The sequence below is a fragment of the Kryptolebias marmoratus genome, linkage group LG10, assembly GCF_001649575.2.
Source record: "Kryptolebias marmoratus isolate JLee-2015 linkage group LG10, ASM164957v2, whole genome shotgun sequence".
Classification (NCBI taxonomy): Eukaryota; Metazoa; Chordata; class Actinopteri; order Cyprinodontiformes; family Rivulidae; genus Kryptolebias; species Kryptolebias marmoratus.
Genome location: NC_051439.1, coordinates 2,544,221 through 2,566,911, shown reverse-complemented (window position 1 = coordinate 2,566,911; position 22,691 = coordinate 2,544,221). Strand labels below are relative to the sequence as shown.

Genomic DNA, 22,691 nt, shown 5'->3' with positions numbered 1-22,691 from the left:
TGCAATGAAGGCTCTTAGAGTCCTGTTGATGTTGTACATCTCTAAGCATTCAATGATCCAAGTGTGTGGCATTGAGTTGTAGGCTTTCTTGTAATCAATCCAAGCCGTGCACAGGTTGGTGTGTTGGGTTTTGCAGTCTGGATAGCTCAATGGGTAGGTCACCAGACTTTCACCCAGCAGACCTGGGTTCAAATCCAGGCCAGTGTAAAGATACAACAGTGAAATTGAACTATCCTGTCTGGGTCCCTGTACTGCCTACCTCATACCATGAGAGAGATTAATATGAACCACATGCCGGCTCAGACGTCGCCCGGCCAAACAAGGTTTGGTTATATATATATATATCCATGGCTCTCCGAATTATAAGGTGCACTGTCGTTTTTTGAGAAAATTGAAGGCTTTTAAGTGAGCCTTGTAGTCCGGAAAATACAGTAAATAAAAAAAATAAAGAAAACTTTAGACAGGTCAAACGTTAGTGTGTGACAATATCAACAATCAGTGGAGCATTCTGTGGTAAAATCTTTACAAATCACAAAATATAAACCGGGACTGTGCAAAAACCATAAAACATATCAAAATGCCAATTGAGACATGTGAAGTCCAACTTTCTGTTCAAACCTTTATTGATGTTTCTACTGTGAAAGATGTCTGAGCTATAAATCTCCTAATAAGGGTTGGGTATGCATACAGTCTACATTTAATTTATTACATTTTATTACCAAAAGTCATAGCATGCTATTCCAAATGAAATTCCATATTTTGGTGTATATTTTGCATGTTTTTATTTCAAAGCTGTGTGACAAGATACAAGACAAAACAATTTGAACAATAGTAATAAAGTTGCTTCACTGCCTTTGCATTGGCAGCCATAATTCTAGGGAATAGCTGTCTGTAAAAATCTTTACAAACACATTTTAAAGATAATTATTTGACACTTTGACTTGGTTATTTGTGTATTTCTGTTATCAACAGTGAAATATGTACAATGTGTACCTAACTTCAGGTTGGGAAGGGTTTTTGTATTTACAAAAATAGTGCAGCAATCAGTCATTATGTCAGTAAGACATAAAGTGTAATTACCTTGTCGTTCCGCTCACACAGAAATTTGAGTCTCTGGGCTCGTTTGTGCATGAAGACTCCATCTAGATGGCCTGTTTCTACGGAGCGGATCTCTATGGCTTTCTCACCCCAGCCCATAATCTGGTTAGAATGGATATAGGCTGGAAAAAAAAAAAAAGAGTACAAAAGTTCTTCTATGATTCTGTAAAGATTTTACTGAGCAATTCTAATCAATGTATTTAAACCTTTGATACATATATATATATAAATATGAGAATTGGTCAGTTTGATAACCTAAAGCCCAGTATGAAATCCGTCAGCTGTAATTCCCCTGTTTGCCACACGAGGGCAGCAAAATATACCAAATTTAACAGGAGGGTCAACAGAAATAACACTAATCTGCAGAGACTGCCTCAGATTTCAATCAAACTTCTATTTTCAAGAATATCATTAATCATTATTGCCTGCCACCAAAGGAAAAAGAAGAGTGATAATAGTTTTGTAAAAGTGGACTTATTTGAGCAAGACATACCAACAGAGGTAGGCATCTCTCCCCACTGTAGCACCACGTCCTTGGTGATTCGACCGTACGTGTTGACGTAGACACCCTCATCCTCGTAACACAGCAACATCTCCATTCCATTGGTCTTTGGCAACACCACGATGGCGTGGGGCATCACCTGGCTCTGGATCTGATGTGGAAACAAGGAAAGATTTCAGAATAAATAAACCCTGTAGATCTTTGTTTTGTTTTGTTTTTTCTTCTGCTGTGACCAGCCTGCAGACTATAATCTGCGAACAAGCTGACAAACATCAACATTACAAACATGTAGAAACTTGTCTCAGCCCATGAGAAACCAGTTTTTCACAACAGCTCAAAATACAAAAGGGCCCCACGTCTGCTTCCTCTGCCAACATTAGGGAAGATAATTTGTCTGTATTATGTAAAAAAACAACAACATGATTATGATGATGATGATGGGTGATTAACTTTAAGTGCTTTTAATGGGTTCATGGTATTCATACTACAGTAACTGAGTGAACTGTAATCAACATAGAGAATAAATAGAACAATTAATTCTAGGAGGTATGTTGGATGATCAGACATCTTGTTTTTTTTCTCAAGAGCATTGTGATGTCTACCATGGGTGAGACAAATCTGCTCATACACAATGATTTCTGATTAAGTAGTGTGTTAATAGCTACACTAGTGAACTGAATTGCACATAGACACATGTAACATTGTATCCACTACTTTTTTNGGGGGGGGTACTAAACATCGAATGATCTAGTCTAAAATGGATGATGGCATCATGTCACCTTCATCTGTTTGGCACACCGGAAGAAAGGTTGGAAAGGAGAGAGAAAAGAAGCATGAATGAAACAGAGAAAAAAAAACAGTGACCATTTGCATTTATTAAAGAGTTGGTCTGGTCATTTTTGAAGTGATGTTCTGTCAAATAGTTATCAATAGGTCGTACCTTATCAGCCATAGGTACTAACTAGGCTATGGAGAAAAGGCCAGAAGTCCTACTTCATGCTAGCTAATAGCTAGCCAAACAGGGTACATTGATACGGTTTGTCAGGATTCTAAAACAATTCTTTTTCAAAAACAACACCAGTGTGAAAAAACAATACATTAGCAAATATTGAACCTCTATACTTTTGCATGACATTGTTTGTTTAGTTTGTTGCCGTTTTCTCAGCCAAACAACATCTTTGTTTAATATTAGCTTGTATAGCTTTCTTTCACACCAGTTGTTTTTGAGAAAAAAATGCTTTATAAGCCTGAAAAACAATTAAAATGGACCCTTATTTGGCTAGTCATTATCCTAGCCTAGATGAAAACTTCTGTCTTTTTTTCCATACTCTGTCCTCTATGATTGATGTCATGGCTGATAAGCTACTAACATTTAATTTCCATCAAATAATCCACCTACTTCATAATTAACTTTTTTTTTTTTAGACAGCTGATACTAATTTAAAACAGTGATAGACAGTTTGGGAGGGATTGCTTTTAAGATCTAATAATAATTATAATAATAATAAAACCTCTTACATAGTTAAAGCAATCAAAGATGTTGTTTTCAGATTCTTTAGGATTGATGACCTTAATAGAAGAGGCACTGACTAGTAGCATACAACATTAACAAAGGGTCTGAAACATGTTTATTAAAGATTAAAAACAAACAAACAAACAAAAAAAAACAGGTTGTTTACTTACGTGGGAAGGGATGTAAATGTCGTAAGGATTGCCTGAGTCCACGTCAATGATATGGAAGCCCACACTGGAGCCATAAATAACTTTTAACCTCTGACCTTCTTCTACTGTCAGGTCGACCAATTGAGGACGGTGCTGCAACTCAGCAAACGACTAAAAGTCAGAAAAAGAAAGGAAAGATAAAAAAACCCAAAAAACTGAATGTCTTTTCAAGAAAATTTCTCTTTATTTGATAAACAGAGAGGTTTTTAATCAGAGGCAATATATTAATTGTAATGTGTTTATAAGAAAAGCAGGTTTATGTTTCTGTACCTTAAAGGCCATAAACTTGTGGTAAGGTTTAGGTGCCCAGGCATAGATTTCCACAGAGTTTTTAAGTGCAATCACCAGAAACTTAATCCTCTCATATTTAACTGGAAGCATAAAAAACATATACAATTTCAATAATTCAGCAAATTAAAAGTGCCTATATTTGTTTCTCTCAAACTCTCAGACAACCTGACTCACACTATGCATACATACATACTGTACATACACACATCTGTTAGTAGTTAAACTTAATTTACTTACAATATCAAACTTTGAATTGTCTAATTTTGTTTACTTTGTGCTTTTGAAAAATATTATTTATGAAATTTAAGTTCTCACCAACTTTATAATGCACACAGCCCTCTAGATCTCCAACAGTAACCCAACCCTGTTTCTTCTCCACTTCTGGGTCATTGTGTAATATTCTGTTCCTCAACCAGGACAAGTAGTAGACTCGCAATTTATTCTTTTTCCCTGAGAGAGAAGAAGCAACAACAGCAAACTAATTTACATTTTAAATGTGTGACATTCACAAAATGTCTAAATGCTACATTCATAAACTGAAATGCATGTTTAGATATGGACATGTACAGTAGATAAATGTTATATTTACCAGATATGGTGACTAACACATTGACTCCCTCCAAAACATCCATCTGTAGGAAGCGCCGTCTGGTTATCAGATTGTAAACTTTTCCCTGCCCACTTCTGTCAAGCAACATTAACCCATTTTCTGTCCCTACAAGAAGGTTCACACCTGAATGCACACACAGGAGACAGGTTAGGGGGAAACAAAAATGGAAACTAAAGAAATTGTGTTTTCTGTGAAAATGCAGTGTAAATGCTGAATGACTGACGAAATTTGCTGAAGAGACTGAAACATCTTTAGCCGTTAAAACAAAAGAGAAGCAGAACTCTAGGTAAGAACTAAAAGGAGAAAAACACAAGCAAAACGGAGCAAAACACTCACTAAAAAATATAAAAACACTAGCTAAAAGCCAAAACTAGTGAAACACTAGCTAAAAATTACCAAACACTCTCTAAGAGCTACAAGTAACACAAGGCTAACAAAGGCTAAATGTAGCAAAAGGCTAGCTAAACACTTAAAAATAGCTAAATTCTACCTTAAAGCAGAAAATGTTAAATAAAAGCTAAAAGTACCAAAAGGCTAGTTAAAAGGTAAAGAAGCCAAAGTGAAACTAAAAGGTAAAAGTAGCAAAACACTAGCTAAAAGTTGCAAAACATGAGTCAATAGCTAAAAGTAACAAAAGGATAACTAAAAACCAAATTGACAAAAAGCCAGCTAAAAGCTCAAGTAAATATGGGGTAACTAAAAACTAAAAGCAGCAAAATGCTAACAAAAATTCGTAAAAAGCTAAAAGTAGCAAAAAGCTAGCTAAAAGTACCAAAAGGCTGGCTAGAAGCTAATTGTTGCAGAATGCTAGAAAAAAGTAACAAAAGACGAACTAAAAAGCTAAAAGTAGTAAAATGCTAGCTAAACTATAAAAACAGCAAAAGGCATACTTAAAGAATAATAATAATAAAAAAAACTATCCCTAAACTAAATGTAGCAAAAGGTTGGTTAAAAGTAAAAGAATGGTAGCAAAAAACTAAAAGCAGAATAAGACAAAAATTAACTTGAAGAGCTTTGTATTTCTGCAGGAAAATAATTGTAAGTTAAATATTTTGAAAGGTATAAAAGTTACAAAAGACAAAAATTAGAGCCCCCATCTTTTGAATGATATGAATGTTTTGATATATAAATGACTAAAAATAGCACAAAGAATGCAAAAGTGGTTAGATTACAAAAAACTTAAAACAGGAAAACAGACTTGTGTCAATCAGCATTAACACAATAATAAAATGTTTCAGAAAGAGGATGCTTTTGTATAATAATATAACAGATAAACAGTGATCAGTGTACCCCAGAGTGCAGCACACAAGATCTCTGAGTTGAAGCGTTTCTTGTATTTGCGGATCTCTGGTGTGTCACTGTGTGGTCTGATGTTTGTCGGGTTGACATTCACCACTGAGATTTTTCTGGCTTCATTTAGTTGGGCCTGCTCCTGCCTCAGCAGCTCATTGGCAAATAGGGCTGGAAGAACACAACCATAATGGTACACAAAATCATTACCATGATAGTTTCTCTTGACTGAAACAAAAGGAAAATTTGTCATTCAAAACTCTACCTGCTGTTGAGTTCTCAATGTCATTTTCACCTGGAGATGTTTGATAAACCCGTGGATCAACAAATGGGGTAAATGACGCTTTTGATCCGCCAATACCAAACTAGAAAACACAGACTGGATTGCTTAGCAGTAGCCAACATGAATCAGCAATATACATATATTAGATGTTTCAAAGTGCACAGACAGGAGGTGTCCAAGTCTGACCTCCCCCATGTTGCTTAGTTCTTGCAGAGCTGAGGTGGGCGTGGCCGTGGGAGAGTTGCTCTGTTGCACCAGGTCAGGGAGGTTACCATGGTTACTGTGATTCCCAAAGCCGTTACTCTCAGCGTGACAACCTCTCCTCCGCTCATCTGCCTGAAAGACAGATATACAAGTTAACATCAAGGGAGCTTACTGTAAGTGATGCAAGTAGACATAAAAAAAGGCCTGTCACCTGCCACCTTTCAATTAAGATCATCTTATGATGAGAAATGACAGACTTATAGCTGTTTGATGGTTGGCGTAAATTGTAAAGCACTTTGGTCAACTACTGTTGTTTTAAATGTGCTACATAAATAAAACTGACATCGACATTGGTCAAACCTTGTACATAACCTTATGTGTGATCTTGTACAATATTGCGAAATCTTGCAAAATGTGCTCAAAGTAAACGTTGGGGATGATTCTATGCTACTATTTTAGCTCAATATCTGTAAATCGAGTTATAGCCATTTTTGTGTTTCTTAATTTTGCTTAATTGGAGTGGCAGTCTTGAATCAGGTTCACTCTATAAGGTAATCAGGTATAGAGGTACATGCAATGATTACTTTCTGAAAGTTTCATTAAAACCTGTTCAGTGGTTCATGAGATATTTTGCTGACAGACAAATGAACACTCATAGACATAGGCAAAACCATTATTGCCCTTTTGTCTTTGGCAGTGGGCAATTTAAAAATAATAAATTGGAAATACTTTCACATTTTCTTCTGTTTATATGTATGTAACGTGTATGTTTGGGTGTGGGCGTGTGCATGTGTGTGTCTGTGGGCGTATTCACATGTCTCACTTCTCTCATCACTAGAGTCCCGTCCTTGGAGCTATTATAGGAATCTCCCAGGGCGTCCTCTGCCAGGCCTCTGTAAGACTCACTGCTGCTCTGCACTGCTGGCCTGTAACATACACACACATAAGATATGCACACACACACAATACAAGCAGACATGATCACTTACAAACAACTTCTGAATAAACCATAAGCTTCTGACAGGGTACAAATTCCAAATAGATACATAGCCTTAAAATAAGATTAAAGCTGACAACTGGACTGATACAAACAGAAACAGAGAAATAAAAGCAGAGAGCTTACATGATGCGGGGGATGTCACTAACAGCAACTGTCCCATCATGCCCCACCACCTCGCCATCCTCATCACTGCTCTCCAATTCCTCACTGGAGGAGGAGTAGTCTGTAACCTTAAAGCCAAACAAACCTCATGTTTTAAAAAGGATGACACTCTCTGTGAAACTATTCTGTCAGAGTTTTTCACAGAGTGGCATTTAGGTTCAAATTTAATTTTAATCTGAAAGACAATTTTGTTATGTTCTTAAGAATTCAGATTTGATGTTTAAATATACATCATATATTCCTTTTGCAACAATGTCCAGGCCAATAATATTTTTTAAGGAATTCCTAGTTTCAGGCATTTGATGGTGCACAAAAACTTAGCATAAATCAATATATATCACATAATCACCAAACTTTCCTTTTGAGGATTTTAAAGTTTCAGATCAGATCAATGTGTGACTGCAGAGGGGTTGAAATAACAATTCATGAAGGTCTTCATGGAGCAGTTACAGCCTGAAGAGAATTGGTCTCACTCATCAGTATCTTTATAACAAATGCTGCTGTACCTTAACTGGAGGTCTGGTTCCTTCTTCGACCCTTAGTTCTCTGAGTTCCTTAGCCAGGGCACTTAAGTCCTACAACAAGAGACAGAACAGGAAAACAAAAACAGTCATTTAGTTTACAATGTTCTGTCATCAATCTAGAGAAACAAACTACATAAGAAGGTGAGTAGGACAAGAAGGGTTTTAAGAGTAGGACATGTCATAGGACACAAACATCTGTGTCCTGGAACAAAAGCGCTGATTTGAGAACATCTGCTTTAGCCCGAGTTTTTAAGTGAACTTAGATTTTTCTAATAAAAGATGTTATCTCAATCAGTAGTGTTATTCGCTCATGAGTAAACACCTAAGTTACCAACAAAAGTTGTGAGAATTCTAGGCTTATGTCACATTGGAAGGCAGCATTTCTCCACCACTAACAATCATCCACATGCCAACTGGTTCCTCCCCCATTTATTTCACCCAGACCCTGAATCGGACCAAACCATGCAAACAGGGACTAGAGGACCATCATATATGGTGGGCTTACCAGCTCCTCCTGAACAGTAACCATGACAACAAAGAAACAGGAAAAAGAAAATTCAGATATTGTTCAGGTCTTTAGCAGTTCAGCTTACATACACAATTTCTCCTGCACACAAAACATGCTTGTATACACACCAACTCCTTCAGTCACACACAAACAATAATGCTTAGTCATGTGTGTTACAGAACACATGCATCGTCATCCGGGTTGCACCCTGGTTTTTCAGAGTTAAAGGACACAAAATGTTTTATAACTAACTCCACCATGCCAGGAGAAGAAGAGGAGCCCTGGAGATCGAGGCAAAGGAAAACCAGGATGGGGGAAAGGGGGACTAGAACGTCACTAACCTCATCTATGGCTTTCTTATAGCTCTGAAGACAGGAAGGAAATAGAGAGGCAGGGAAAGAAAAGAGAGTAGGTGAATAGTAGAAAAAAAGAGAGGAGGAGGCCATGATAGAAATTTAATGTGTGTGGCTGTGTTGAACTGACAGCAGGTCTGCTGGGTCTGGCTGATTCCCGGCCATCCTCGCGTTTGGCTTTAGGCTCCTCGTTGGCTCCAGGGGGGGATCCCCTCGGCTTTGTCTGGCCTGGAAACACATCAACATGTAGATTAGGTGTGAGTTCACAGGAAAATTAAGGGATAGTTATTGCCCACCTCCCAATTGTTTGTCATGTTAACAAAAGATCTCATGAATCAATGGATGGATTTTAAGGAACTCTCAGAAAGTAATCCATGGCCACCTGATTAAATTTTGGGGTCAATACAAGTGATCTTAGCAAACACAAAAACTGCTATAACTTGGTCAATTTTAAGGATAAGCTACAATTTAGGGTGATAGTAGATGAAAGTCATCTCCAACACAGAGACCTAAATGATTGTACAATCTGTTTATAAAATTTTGACATTAACTATTGTGGTCAACACAGGCTGTCTGTTAGCAAATTATCTCATAAATCAATGGACAGATTTTGGGGTTAGCCTAATTTAAGATGGTTGCCACAGCTAATAGATGTTAGCAAACACAAAAATTGCAAGTTGTACAATTATGCAGCTAAAATTTGTTACGGTAGTAGCTGAAAGTGTACTTAAAACATAGATGGAGCACTATGCATTGCACAAAATCACTGATTAAAACTTTGATGTTAACTATTATAGTCAACACTGTCTGTCTGTTAGCAAAATATCTCATAAGACACCTGACAGATTTTAATGAAACTCTCTGATTTAACATGTACAACTGATTAACTTTTGAAGTCAATTTAATTTAAGATGGCCATCACAGCTAATCAAACATTGCAAACACAAAAATGGGTATATTATAGTCACATTTACATGTACTGAAGCAAAGTTTGATCTAGTAACAGCTAAAAGTTAGCCTCAACACATAATCTGAGTACTAATACATTTTTTATAAGATCTCACAATATTACAGAAGATCACACATGCCATAATTTATAAGGTTTTACCAAAGCAACTATAACTTCTTTTTTTCTCATCATAAGATGATCTTAGTTTAAAACTCTGCCATCAAAGGTGGCGAGCAAAATGCATTCCTTTAGGGAATGCTAGGCCTTTAATTTTCTAAATTTCTTCTACATTAAATTTTATGTCATACAATAACTATATCTGCAACTATTTGTATGCTTCACTCAGCATTAATTCTATCAGTCACACTGTTAGAAATGGGTGCCATCAGCTTTGAACATTATTGTAAACTATAACTCCCACCAAACATCTGAGAAAATTCATCTGCACTTCAACTCCTTATAGTGCTGCAATTTGTGTGTCAGATAGTTCTGTGCATGTCTTAGCTATTCCCTGGCCATTTGTTAGGCACTTACAGAAATTTCCCTCTCCTGTATCTCTCCAGAGACAGAGAGCAACAGGCTACTTCAGAGAAGCTGATAAGAACAGAACTGAAACTAACAATATCATGCTGAAATCCTCTAAACCCAGATAAAATTATGTTTTTTTATGGTTTCTGTCTGTCTTTCCACCAAGATTATGGACCTGGACAGCATTTAAAGGGTTTGCAGAAAAGCTAATACATACATGTGCATGTTTAGATGCCAGAGAAGGACTATGTTTTAGTCTTCTCTTTAAAAATATACCTTTCCTCTCAGTTGAGCCTCCCTGAGATGAAGGAGAGGAGGAGGATGACGAGTTGGAGGAACTTCTCTGCAACATGGCATCAAGAGAAAGCCCTGAGTGCCTCAGGTCGGGATTACTGTGACAAAAAGAAAACATGTTCTTAGAAGTGTCAAAAACAGAGTTTGTGAAGTCTGGAGATATTTCAAATCTATTAAACTTAAAGATTAACAAAACTTTGTACAAACAAAGTGATAATAAAAGTAGCAGCTCAGTCAAAGCAAGTTTGCTACATTGGTCATTACCTGGACCGTATGAACTGAGAACCTGTGCGAGGGGCCAGACCAACGCCTCCATTAGGGGAGTTCTTTCTAACAAGGGCTGGAGAAATAGAAATGGTCCTCTGAGGAACCTAGGATATTAAAAAGTCATGCCAATTGGTTTCTTCTTCTATTGGTAAAAGGTAAACAGCATGTTTCCTATCTGTTTTTGTTTAAACACAAAAATTTAGACATTTAACTACTCTGCAATACATAAAATCAACAGTCTTAATTAAAATAAATGGAAAAAAAGTGAGTCATGGATTTTTAGTCCTTCAACACTAACTTTGGGTGGGAAGTCATCCTCTCTAAGCCAGGTAGTCCTGTCCCGCTCGCGTTCCTCCCTGTCTGCGATCCGCTGTGATGGTCCCGGGGTGTTTGCAGTGGGGTCAGAGTTCTGATGGGGCATCTCGGGCTTTGGCAAGGCCACGTCGATGCCCTCACTCAGAGCTGAGCCTGTCTGGTCCTGCGGAGACTGAGAGCTAGACATGGAGCTAGAGTGGGTCTTCACAGAAATGAGATGAGCCATCTGAAGAAAGGAAAGATTGGGGGGTGAGGGGTAACAAGTGAGGTGGATGGGGGATGGTGGCAGGGGCAGTTACAGATGGCAATATGCAGTAGATGATGACATAGAATTTGAAGAAAAGAGAATACAAGAAGGAGGTGATTAAAGGAAAGAAATAATAAAGAAAACAAATGACGATATATAAGGAACAGAATACGTCAATGAGGAAATGGATATTTGCATGGAGAAAGACAGCAGTGGTGTGAATATGTGACAGGGACAAAGATAAAAATAGGTTTAGAAGGAAGAACACACAAAAAAACAAAACAAAAAATTCACAATTACGGACTGACTTTAAGTGGAAATTTTAAAGAAAACAAGGTGTGTACTTATTTCAATGAAACACACACACACACACACACACACAAAAAACAAACAAACAAACAAACAAACAAACATTCAAGCGCTTCCTTTTAGTCACGAATACCCGGTCACACACACCTGTGGCTCAACTGGGCGATGGATTGGAGGGGTGCGTGCAGGCTGTATGCCTATGCTGCTGAAGGACTCGGAGCGGGAAGGGAGGGAGGGGTCGGAGATGCGATTTGACACTTTGTGCTGTAGCGCTGGGGAGCTCTGCCGGTTCATCTTAGATCGCTCCTCCACCTGAGGCAGGCCACATACTTCTGTCACTCACAGCTCAGCACACAGCACAGCCAGACACCATGTTTCACCCACAGCAGATCTCACCCTCCACCCAACTCCCCATGCACTTCCATGAGCCACAAGACAGTCTTAAAATCTCTCACTTCTGTGGGACAACAACCACAGGCCTTTTACCGTACTGTTAGCTGGATTTTCCTGTTTTTAATGACATATCTTAAAACACAGTGTTGGTGAGCTATTCACTGGAAACCCTTAATTTCTTGTCGTAACTTGTTTGAACCATCTCGAGCTCATCCAAAATTCCAATGAAACCCTCATCAGACGTTACATAAAATCTTAACTGTCAAGGTGGTGGCGCTGAGGCAGTTTTCATCACCATCTGCTAAAGTTTCTTCCATCTAATTGTGTGTTGTTGTGTGTCCCACATACAGCTGAGGAGTAAAATTGTCTCATGGCAGCAGAAAAAGGTTGAGAATGATCCCTAAATCTTCTTCAGCAGGAATCAGAGTTTTGGATCTCAATGCTGTTTGTTATCACTAATGTTCATAAAAATTTAAGTGCCTTTTTCCACAAAAAATGGGAGTAAATGCATAGATGCACAACATGTCTGTGTGGAAAAAGGCAGAAAGCTCTTCTTGATGCTGTAATCTGATAATCAGATTATCCGCTGTGCACCAACAGAGGGCTTCAAGGAAAGCTCCCATCTGCCAAAATCACATTCTAGACAATCTATTCAACAGCAGCTAGAAGGCTGAGTTGTGGCTCAACAGGGCATAGCTTAAAAAGCTCCCAGGTGAACATGCATTTGCAGGTAATTCTATCCCATGTGGAGGGTTTTCTGTTATGCTACATGAGTTCATATCTAGGAAAATACTCAATTTATGACCTGGGAAAACAACTATGCCAAACTCTGCCAGTCCTCAAGAAACTACAAGAAATGAACTAGAAATTTTTGCACCAACAGTGGCAGAAAAGTTTTGAAACATTTTGTATTTTGTTCACACAAAATACAACTAATGTACAGATGAATTACACAATGTGCAAAAAAAAAAGAAATCATGGTTTAGAAGACATAATGCTGCAATTATAGTCAAGGTTGAACTGTGAATGCAGTTTTAGGTTAAGTTTAAGGTTAGGATAAACAATGACCTGGAAGAAAGTTTGATGTTAGTATAGTCCTTCTACAAAGGAAATAAGCTTTTGGGTAGTGCTTAAAAAATCTTTGCATTTTCAGGTTTGTCAGCAGTTTACCACCCAAAAACCTTTTCCCTCTATGAAGAAATTAAAGAAAATTATTTGCTGTACACGGAGAAACCCTATAAAAGCCAAAGAGGGAGAACAGATGGACCAAAAAAGGTATCTTCCGAGGACCCTGTTTTGTAGATAAAATCCACCACCACCTGGCGTACACCAGTCACCAAAAGGCAATCAGATTAGGTGGTTGACTGACCTAAAAGAAAAATGTTGGGATGGATGGGTTCCTTGATGTCATCCTAGCCAGTGTGCAGGGGAATGGGTTCCCCATGAGGTACTATGGGGTAAGTGTAGATGAAGGTTTAATGGGCCTTCCGGGATAAGAACTGGTAACAGCTGAAGTTAAAATTTGTGAGTAAGGCTGATTTTAGGCTGAATCTCACCTCTGGAGCTCAATCTCAATTCAGAATATTTTAAGTACAAAATAAGAGCAATCCCAAACAGATTTAACTAAACGTTTAAGTTAAATTAAACATATAGAGCTTGTAAAGATAAATGTCTTGTTTTCATATTTACAATTTATTTTATATTTATGTGCAGTGTGTATCCTCTTGTACTTCCACTTTTGTGAGAAGATCTAGGCCTTGATGGAGAAAAAAATTTCACAATCTATTATTCTGAGACTATTTGAATTTTGAGTGGGTGCCTAGATCACTCCTTTATGGTACCAGTCACAAATGCAGAAGTACAAATCTTTATGTACAGTGCCTATAAAAAGTATTCACCCTCTTGTATGTTTTACCATTTTCGCTATTATAAATCAGTCATGGTCAATATAAATTGACATTTTTGACAAAAACATTTTCAAAAATAAAACCCCTCTTCAATAACAACATGAAAAGTACAAGGTAATGCTAGTTAAATAGAAATATGCAATGTCAAATAGGTTGTTGCATAAAAATTCACCCTCTTTAATGTGACAGTCCGTATTCAACTCAAAGTAGAGAGTATTTAAATATCCAAGTCAGGGGATGAATACAAAAGAATTTCTAAGGCCCTAAATATCCCTAGGGGTTTAATCCATCATCAAGAAATGGAAGGAATATGGGACGTGTAAATCTACCAAGAGCACGCCATCGTCACAAACTTCAGTGACTGTGCAAGAAGGAGAATAGTGGGAGAGACCACCAAGGCACCTGTGACTGATATGAAAGAGTTACAAGCTGTAGCCGATGAGATGGGAGAGACTATACATACAACTGTTTCCCCGGTTCTTCACCAGTCTAGGTTTTATGGGGAAAAAAACTTAAAATCTCAACTAGAGCCAGCTGCTGAGAAGCACTTGATCATGGAGTCTTCCACATGCTGTAAGGCAAACTCTAGTCAAAAAAATATTTTTTTCTTTTTTTAAAAAAATGCCTGTTTATATTGACTATGACTGATTTATAACATCATGTAAAGGGTAAACATCCAAGGGGTTGAATATTTTTTTATAGGCACTGTGTATTTATGTGTTTGTGTATCTATATACTACATAGGACCGAAAGTGACATAATCAAATATAAAAGCATAAATATATATATTTTGCTTTTGCCTTTTCCTTACACGTGTTTCCGTCTAGTAATGTTTATATTTTGCTTTTGCCTTTTCTTTACACATTTCCATCTCTTCTTTAACCACTGTGTGCATTTCTGCCTCCTCAGTATGCAAATGAGGAGGCTGTCTTTTTGGTCCAGCTCCTCTCCTATTGGTCAATAACCAGGAAGGAGCAGGACCTATGTGCAGATCGATTGTTCATGCCTGCGCTCCTGGCCATTTCAAGAGAACGCTTCATTTGAGATGAAGTGAAGTCTAGCAGAGATGTCTCAGACAGCTGCAGAAGAGTTAAGGCCCGTTGCTAGCTTAGCTGACAGCAACATAGTCAGTGATGACTATTTATCGTTTCCCATTCCAAACCCCTAGAGTGCAGAGGAGGCGCGCTTTAATACCCCTCACACCCGTGCACGCTCCCTCACGGGGCCGCACCCGATTACTTTTCAGAACGACACTCTCCGTCCTTTCAAATGGTATCAGTTCGGCACTCATATCAAGTTCTGTCTCGGTGAAATTTAGCTTTTTTGCTCTTTTCTCCGTGGTTGCCTTGGTAACCATGAAATAATATTGATCAGCTATATGGCGTGAAATGTTATTTCATGGTTACCAAGGCAACCATGAAGAAAAGAGCAAAGAAGCTAAATTTCACAGAGGCAGAACTTGATATGCTGGTCAATAAGGTGGAGAACAGAAAAAATGCCTTAACTCTTCTGCAGCTGTCTGAGACATCTCTGCTAGACTTCACTTCCTCTCAAATGAGGCATTCTCTTGAAACGTCCAAGAGCGCAGGCATGAACAATCGATCTGCACATCGATCCTGCTCCTTCCTGGTTATTGACCAATAGGAGAGGAGCTGGACCAAAAAGACAGCCTCCTCATTTGCATACTGAGGAGGCAGAAATGCACACAGTGATTAAAGAGGAGGTGGAAATGCACACAGTGATTAAAGAGGAGGCAGAGATGTGTAAGGAAAATGCAAAAGCAAAATACAAACATTACTTGAGGAAACACATGTGTAAGGAAAAGGCAAAAGCAATATATATATATTTCTGCTTTTATTTTTGATTATGTTGCTTTTGGTCCACCATAATATACATGTATTTTGAAGTAAGGTCTACCTTTCTCCAATGAATTATTTTAGTATCCGAGCTCTAGGGCTTTGCGGACTGCTGGATTGTGATTTTGGAGATGAGGTGCTTTGAGAGTGTGTGACTTCTGGGGGTGGACGAAGAACAACGGTTATCTGAACTGGAGAACTTTGAGAGACTGGAAAGATATTTTCACAGGAGCGGGAATGCTTTTGAATATTTTTAGATGAGTCCAGTTTGGGATTGTATTTAGGAACTTGGAGAAAACCACCACTGCTGTAGACAATGGCAGAGTTTCGTCTAGGCTGGGCTGAAGGAGAAGGGGGGTTTGAGAAGTGGTCATGGACTTCAAGAAGTGAGGAGCTTTTTTTAGTTTGGGCTGAAAGAGGAAGAAGACAGGGTGAAGAAAGATTGTCAAAGTATTCTGTATTTGAGTAGGAGTGTCTTTGTTTAGGGTGGGCTAAATGGAAGGGGAAGGATTGAGATAAGAGGTCAGATTGCTCACTACCCTCAGATTTTGAGAGCACTTTCAAGTTCTCGTGGCTGACAGCTTGTCTTAACAGTTTTTGCCACCCAATTTGTTTTTTAGGACTTGTTTCTACATCTATTCTACGACAGGGTGAGTGTGCTGTACGGCGAGGTTCAGGACTAACCAGTTTGCCCACAGGAAAAGAGGTAGGGTTAGATCCGCACATTGGAATCTGGACCTGTCCAGGCCCAGAAGGCTGAGACTTGGGACCTTTTTTAAACTGATTAGCAGGGCTAGGAGAAACAGTCACTTTAGGGATCAGAAGCGGTCCTTTATTGGGCCCGTTGCAAGTATTCTTCTGCTTCTGAACATGTGATGGGCTCTGACCCACTTGTCCTGGTTTCTCACATTTGGCCTGCTGATTCGGGGGTTTATCTTTTGTAATGCATACTTTGGAGACCTTAACAGAGATGGGTTTAAGTGGAGTTTGCTTAGGTGCCTGAGCTTTGAGTTGGCCAGGAGAGGAAGGAGAGGTAGTGGTTGAAGGTGGCTTGACATGGTTGACGAAAACTTTAGGGTTACATGGGCCTTGGACCTAGGAATCAGATTCAGATATGTGTAAATAGTAGCCCAACAAACACAGTGTGTTATTATCAAAGCAACAACATTTATTTTGCAGCATGAGTTTCAAATTGAGAGGTCATGCAATGCTTTCTGTATTAGAACTAGTATAAATAACCAAACCAGTTGTATAATTCACAACAGAAAAAAGCTACTGGTTAAAGTCAACATTTAGGACTTTTCTGGACATATACATATTTGGTGCACAACTTGCCTCACAATAATAAAAACAACACATGTATAAACATATGAGCATGCATGTCTTTGGAAATCTCATCTTGCATGCTGGAACTTACCTCCTTAGCCCAGGCAGGCTTGTCATTAGGCTTATTGATATCCTTGAGGTGGAAAAGCTGTTTCTTCTCTGTTTGCCTTCCCTCCTGCTGCTGCTGCTGCTGCAGAGACACCAGGAAGGCTCGCTCATGCTGAAGCTGCCTCTGTAGACGCTCTGCCTGTCGTTGCTCCTCGATCTGTTTACGCTTGTACTCCTGGAGAGAGAGAAAGGCAGATGATGAACGAAAGGAATAAAAGACTAGAGACGAGTTTGGCAAAAACAATGCTGGTTGGTTTAAAAAGAAAGGAAGTATGAAAAAACTGGATAGGATAAGAAAAGGATGAGGAACAGGAAACGGTAAACACCAAAGCAAGCCATCAGTTATTGAGCACTACTGATCCACTGAAAAGAGAAAACTACTTTATTTATTATTGCAATGAAGGCAATGGATCGTGTAATTTTGCTGTCTGTTAGCAAAATCTCTCATAAACCACTGGACTAACTCTTATAAAGACATCTTATGTACATCTACTATTCACTAATTATGGGAGTCAACTTGACTCAAGATGGCCACCACAGCTAGTCGACCTTAGAAAACATACAAAAAAGCTACAACAATTTTATAGAGATTGAGCCAAAATTTAGTGTGGCAGTAGCTAACAGTTATAAAGATGATCTACTTTTAAAAAATTGGCTGCGACATTTGGGATTAGTTGGCAAAAGCCATTTATGAGTCCAAAAGCTCTCAAGAGGGTTCCCAGTTTCCTCATGCGAGTCGCAGATGCTCGCAGTCTTGCCGCTTGAATTTTGATTTTTTTTTTTTTTTCAAAAACTCTGTGCAACAAATTTTCTCTCAAAATAGTTAGTAGGACTACTAGCACAGCACTGAACTCAACCAGTTTACACAGAATAAATTGTTTTTACATATTAATTTAAGATCCTATGTAAAGAAATTGACAGATTAGGAGAACTCCACTCTCAAAAGTTCTGTTCTCCAAAGAACTGTAGACAAAATCCTGTTGCTACTGTCAGATTTATTTATAACGGTCTCAAAAGTCATAATAGAAACACTAATTAGACACTGGAATACCCAAACAAGACTATGAGGTATGATGAACTGAAGACTCGCAGCACTGTGACAAACATAAAAAAGTCAAAGATTTTGGTGTGTATGGTTACTGTGTAGGATCTCAAAAGCTTTTTTTCAGTCTCTTCATTCTTTTTACCTTACAATATAGCTAATCTATTTCACTGAAAGGCAAGGATAATAAAATAAAACATGTTGCTGTATATTACAATACTCATAAAACATAACTGTTGACTTGGGTGCTGTGGAAAACAACCATGTTTCATTCTCTCTGAGTACTTTTGCACTTTCTTCTGAATCTTTTAAGATCCAACCAACTTAATACCACTGAACATGCAATCAGTAATTAAAATAAATTTGAATACTGGCATTAGCCTCAACTTTGTTTTCATCAAATCTACAGCAAACAAGCTGAGGCGCTCAGACTGTGGATTTCCTGTCAGTCAAAATCCTCTTGTTCAGCTGTCAGGTGCATGCAGTGGGGATGGGGACCACAGCAGTAAAAGGAGAGCTATGGTTACCAGTAATAATGCCTGTTCCTGTAGTAGCTGCTGCTGGAGAATCTCTAACTGCCTCTGCTCCTCTTCCAGCTGTCTACGAATATACTCCTGAGCATCATGTCAGCACAAGGAGAGAGAAATAATTTGACAAAATTTGACAGCGTGAGAAAAACAGAAACAGAGAAGGTAACCTGCGGTGGCTGTGAAAGAGAAGATAGCATGAAGACAGACAAAGTGAGGAAGGCAGTGTACTCATATACTTGTAATAACACACACACACACGTGCGTATGCGCACACACAAATACACATAGGGAAATAAGCAGCAAGTTGGAGGAAATCTTTCCAAATCAGTAAAAAAGCAGAAATCAGTAGTAATAATAAAAAGAGAACAAGGTCAATAAATCAAATACAAATTTCAACAGCAGTTTAATTTCTTTCAGAGGACAAAAGCAAACATTTTTTTAAATATTGAGATAGACAAAAACAATCAAATCTATTTAAAAGGGAAATTTCATTTAGTACAATGATCCTACAGCTAAATTAGACAAAATATTGAGTTATATTTTAAAAACTTAAACATGTTCAATGATTTCAACAAGACAGTTAAAGCAAAGCAAGAGGTCTGTAGAAAGATTATGAACAGTTAATATCTTACCTGTAGATAGCTCTTTGAATGAGCTTGGTTTGGAGAAAAAGAATTTAATTCTGACAATTTGATTAATGAGCGAACAGCTGGACTTATGGACTCTGGACTCTACTGGGCCAAGACCACAGTAGACAGCTACCATTTAAAAAGCACTATAAATACAGGTTGTTTAAATAGCTATCTACAACAGGCAAAATATTAATTGTTCATAACATTTCCACAGAACATAAAACTTTTAGGTTCTGCATTCTATAGAATTCATAGAAAAGGGGGCTGGCTTACACAAAATGGAAGTTTGTTTCAGAAAGCTGCTGATTTACCTAAATAATCTCACTGTCTTAGTTGGGGATGTCCTCACCTCATTTGTCTCAGCTGTCTCTGTTTGTTATCACTACCGGTTCAACATTTACTCATCAGTTCATCATACTGTTTGTTGGCCTGTCTTTTCCCTTGCATGCTCCTTTTGGTGTTGTTGCTTTTGCGTTTGTCTACTGCCTCACCAGCTTTTTGTTTTTTGATAATGAAATCCATTGTTGTTCATTAAGTCTTTGAGTTAGTTTGCATCCTTGGGTCCTTACTCACAACAAACCCTGACAGAACCAGTAGTTTAAGTAGACTGGGAGAACTGATAACAAAATGGAAATAGCTGAGACTAATGAGTAAATGAGGGACAGCTGAATAATGAGAAAAAAATACTAACTGAGCTAAAGGAACAAACAATCCAAAAAAACCCATCATGACAGTCCCTCAAGATGACAGTAAGGATCAAAATCATAAACAATAATTTGAATATAATAAAATCTAAATATTAAAAATATGTCAACCTGCTCTCTATCTGAATGCCACCTCTCCTCATTTCTGCGTGGCTGTATGTCCACAAAGGTGGGTTTCTTCTGCTCCATTTTCCTCATCAATTGCTCTCGTTGCTGCTGCTGTTGACAGAAGAACAGAAGTCCATGAAGGCAGAGAATTACAACCAAACAACCAACAGTCTGTTTCTGTACAACACCATCCTCAACAAAGGCTACTGCAAAACAGAACGCCTTAATTTAAGATGAATGCACATTGTAACTTGCTGCCAATGGTGAGTGGGCAACAATGGTTTTGCTCATGTCTGAATGTATTTGTTTTTGTTGTTTTAGCAACAAATCTCATTAATAACTGGACCAATTTTAATGAAAGTTTCACCAAAGTCATTACTGAATGTACATCTACAACTGCAACTGACTACCTTATGTAGTCAATCCAATTTAACATGACTTTCACTGCTGAGTGATCTGAACAAACACAAAACTGTTTATAAATCAGTCAATTTTATAAATACTGAGGTAAAAATGTATGTGTTAGTAGCTGGGTGTAATTCACAACACATACTCTGAGCGTGAGATGTCAAAATGTCACATGAAATTGCCCATTGCGTTATTTACAAAATTTGACCAATATGCCTTTAACTTCATCATTTCACAACATAAGATGATCTTTTTTTAAAACCTGGGTAAAAGAAGTGGTGGGGAGTATGATTTCTTCAAGGAATGTTTTTATTTTTTTTTAATTTTGTTTGTTTTTATAGAATATGCAGCCATGTCCTCATTAACTTATTGGTGACAGTTATTATTCTCATCAATCAATTAAATAAATAACAAATTAACATTTAGGTTTGTGACTCCATTTGTGATAACATATTTTGTGATGCAGTTTATGTAGGTCCTTGATGGCAGAAGATACTAAGCTAGCACTCACACTATTGGTTTCCTATATAGTTTTCCTATATAGTTTATTGCATACATTTATTGGACTGCAACTACTTCAGCATACTTTAAGCTATTCTAACCATTCATTTACCAAAATGTTCAGCTTGTTCAAGACATCATGGCTATAACCTTTGGTTACAGTAAACTTTATATTTTTTGAAATTTTAACTTTATTCACTTTTTTTCTGAAATAAAACTCTTCAAATCCTTGAAAACGTCAGATAAGTTTTCAGCAGCCACCATTCACAAATTAAATTTTTCTAGTTGACTTTAGGTACAGTTTAATATGTTTTTTCTTGTGTGAAAACAAAGACTTTTTAAATTTTGTTGAGGTATGAAAAATAAGTTGGACCTGTTCAGGTTTACAAGCAAATAATTGGAAGCAAAGAAATTGCTCTGGTTCTAAGTTGTAAGTGAATTTCAATTAAAATTATTTTGGTTTATTTGTATAGTGACAAGTCACAACAAAAGTAGTCTCATAGGACTGTACAAAAACATTCACATACATCATAAAAAGCCAAATAGTAAAAAGGAAGCCAGCAGATTGCATTTAATCTTTACTTCATCACAGTCCCCCATCTTTCCATTGGCGACAGTGGAAAGAAAAAACTCCATTTTAACAGGAAGAAACATCCAACCGAACCAGGCTTAGGACAGGCGGCCATCTGATTTGACCAGCTGGGGTTAGAAAAGAGATGGGTTTATCGCTACTCTTTCTGGACCTTTGACCTTATCTAGAATCTAGATTAGGACCTTAAAATAAAAAGTTTGAGAACCCCTAGTGTAGAGTGCATCTTTGACATCATCTCCCTCACCTCTTCCAGTCGTCTCCTTTGCTCCTTTTGCTCCTCGGTGCGTTTCTGTCTCTCAGCCAACAGTAGGCGCTTGTGCTCCTCGTTCTGCTGTTGGTCCAGCTGATGTCGCCTCATTTCGTCTGAACGCTTCTCTTTGGCATTCTGGAGGCGCCAGAAGTCTTGCCTTAGGGTTGAGTCCCCACTCATATCAATTATAACGCTGGAAGTAACATTTTTCTGAATCAGCAAAGAGGTGTCAAATACATGCTGGGAATTAAAAGAATAATTCAAACCTTTTGAAGGGGAATTCTGTGGAAAGGTCTAAAAACTTTATTTCTTACCTGCTCTAGATAGATTTTTGAATGACTTCCAGTTCTGACTGGGTTGATGAGCTAATGGCTAGTTCGAGCATGGCCAAGATCAAAGTGGCCAAAACAACTCCAGTCTTAAAAATTTCAAGCAGTTTATGCAAACACTATCTACAGTAGATATAAAAAGACAGGGTAACCAAAAGAATGCCATAATCACAGTGAAACATGGTGGTGGCAGCATCAAGCTGTATGGTTGCTTTTTTCAGTTAGAACAGGGATGTTAGTCAAGGTGAATGGAATGATGAACAGTTCCAAATACCTGCTCATATTGGCCCAAAACCTTCAGATTTTTGCCAGAAAGCTGAAGATAAAAAGGAATTTTAATTTTCAAAACAGCATTGACCCCAAGCATATACAGGTGCTGGTCATAAAATTAGAATATCGTGAAAAAGTAGATTGATTTCAGTAATTCCATTTAAAAAGTGAAACTTGTATATTATATTCATACATTACATACAAACTCATATATTTCAAATGTTTATTTCGTTTAATTTTGATGATTACAAATGACAACAAATGAAAATCTCAAATTTA

General features: G+C 37.8%; 1 protein-coding gene across 10 annotated transcripts in view; it reads right to left on the bottom strand.

Annotated features, from left to right (window-relative positions):
• The window catches only part of tnika (TRAF2 and NCK interacting kinase a), a 101,066-nt gene that overhangs the window by 6,007 nt on the left and 72,368 nt on the right, over positions 1-22,691 (bottom strand). Inside the window, exons 12-36 of one of the 10 annotated variants that reach the window (XM_037977654.1) lie at positions 21,808-22,006; positions 20,066-20,173; positions 18,616-18,702; positions 17,030-17,221; positions 16,297-16,707; positions 11,604-11,768; positions 10,884-11,126; positions 10,583-10,689; positions 10,301-10,416; positions 8,678-8,775; positions 8,536-8,559; positions 8,192-8,200; positions 7,669-7,737; positions 7,124-7,230; positions 6,815-6,926; positions 5,983-6,132; positions 5,779-5,878; positions 5,514-5,684; positions 4,203-4,346; positions 3,929-4,063; positions 3,593-3,693; positions 3,284-3,433; positions 2,380-2,385; positions 1,592-1,751; positions 1,081-1,220 (exon numbers count right to left, since the gene is read on the bottom strand). In XM_037977654.1, the coding sequence (XP_037833582.1) occupies positions 1,081-1,220; positions 1,592-1,751; positions 2,380-2,385; positions 3,284-3,433; positions 3,593-3,693; positions 3,929-4,063; positions 4,203-4,346; positions 5,514-5,684; positions 5,779-5,878; positions 5,983-6,132; positions 6,815-6,926; positions 7,124-7,230; positions 7,669-7,737; positions 8,192-8,200; positions 8,536-8,559; positions 8,678-8,775; positions 10,301-10,416; positions 10,583-10,689; positions 10,884-11,126; positions 11,604-11,768; positions 16,297-16,707; positions 17,030-17,221; positions 18,616-18,702; positions 20,066-20,173; positions 21,808-22,006 (3,304 nt within the window). The remainder of the gene's footprint in view (positions 1-1,080; positions 1,221-1,591; positions 1,752-2,379; positions 2,386-3,283; positions 3,434-3,592; positions 3,694-3,928; positions 4,064-4,202; positions 4,347-5,513; positions 5,685-5,778; positions 5,879-5,982; positions 6,133-6,814; positions 6,927-7,123; positions 7,231-7,668; positions 7,738-8,191; positions 8,201-8,535; positions 8,560-8,677; positions 8,776-10,300; positions 10,417-10,582; positions 10,690-10,883; positions 11,127-11,603; positions 11,769-16,296; positions 16,708-17,029; positions 17,222-18,615; positions 18,703-20,065; positions 20,174-21,807; positions 22,007-22,691) is intronic. The other 9 variants (XM_037977656.1, XM_037977660.1, XM_037977655.1 and 6 more) reach the window with 9 other exon arrangements.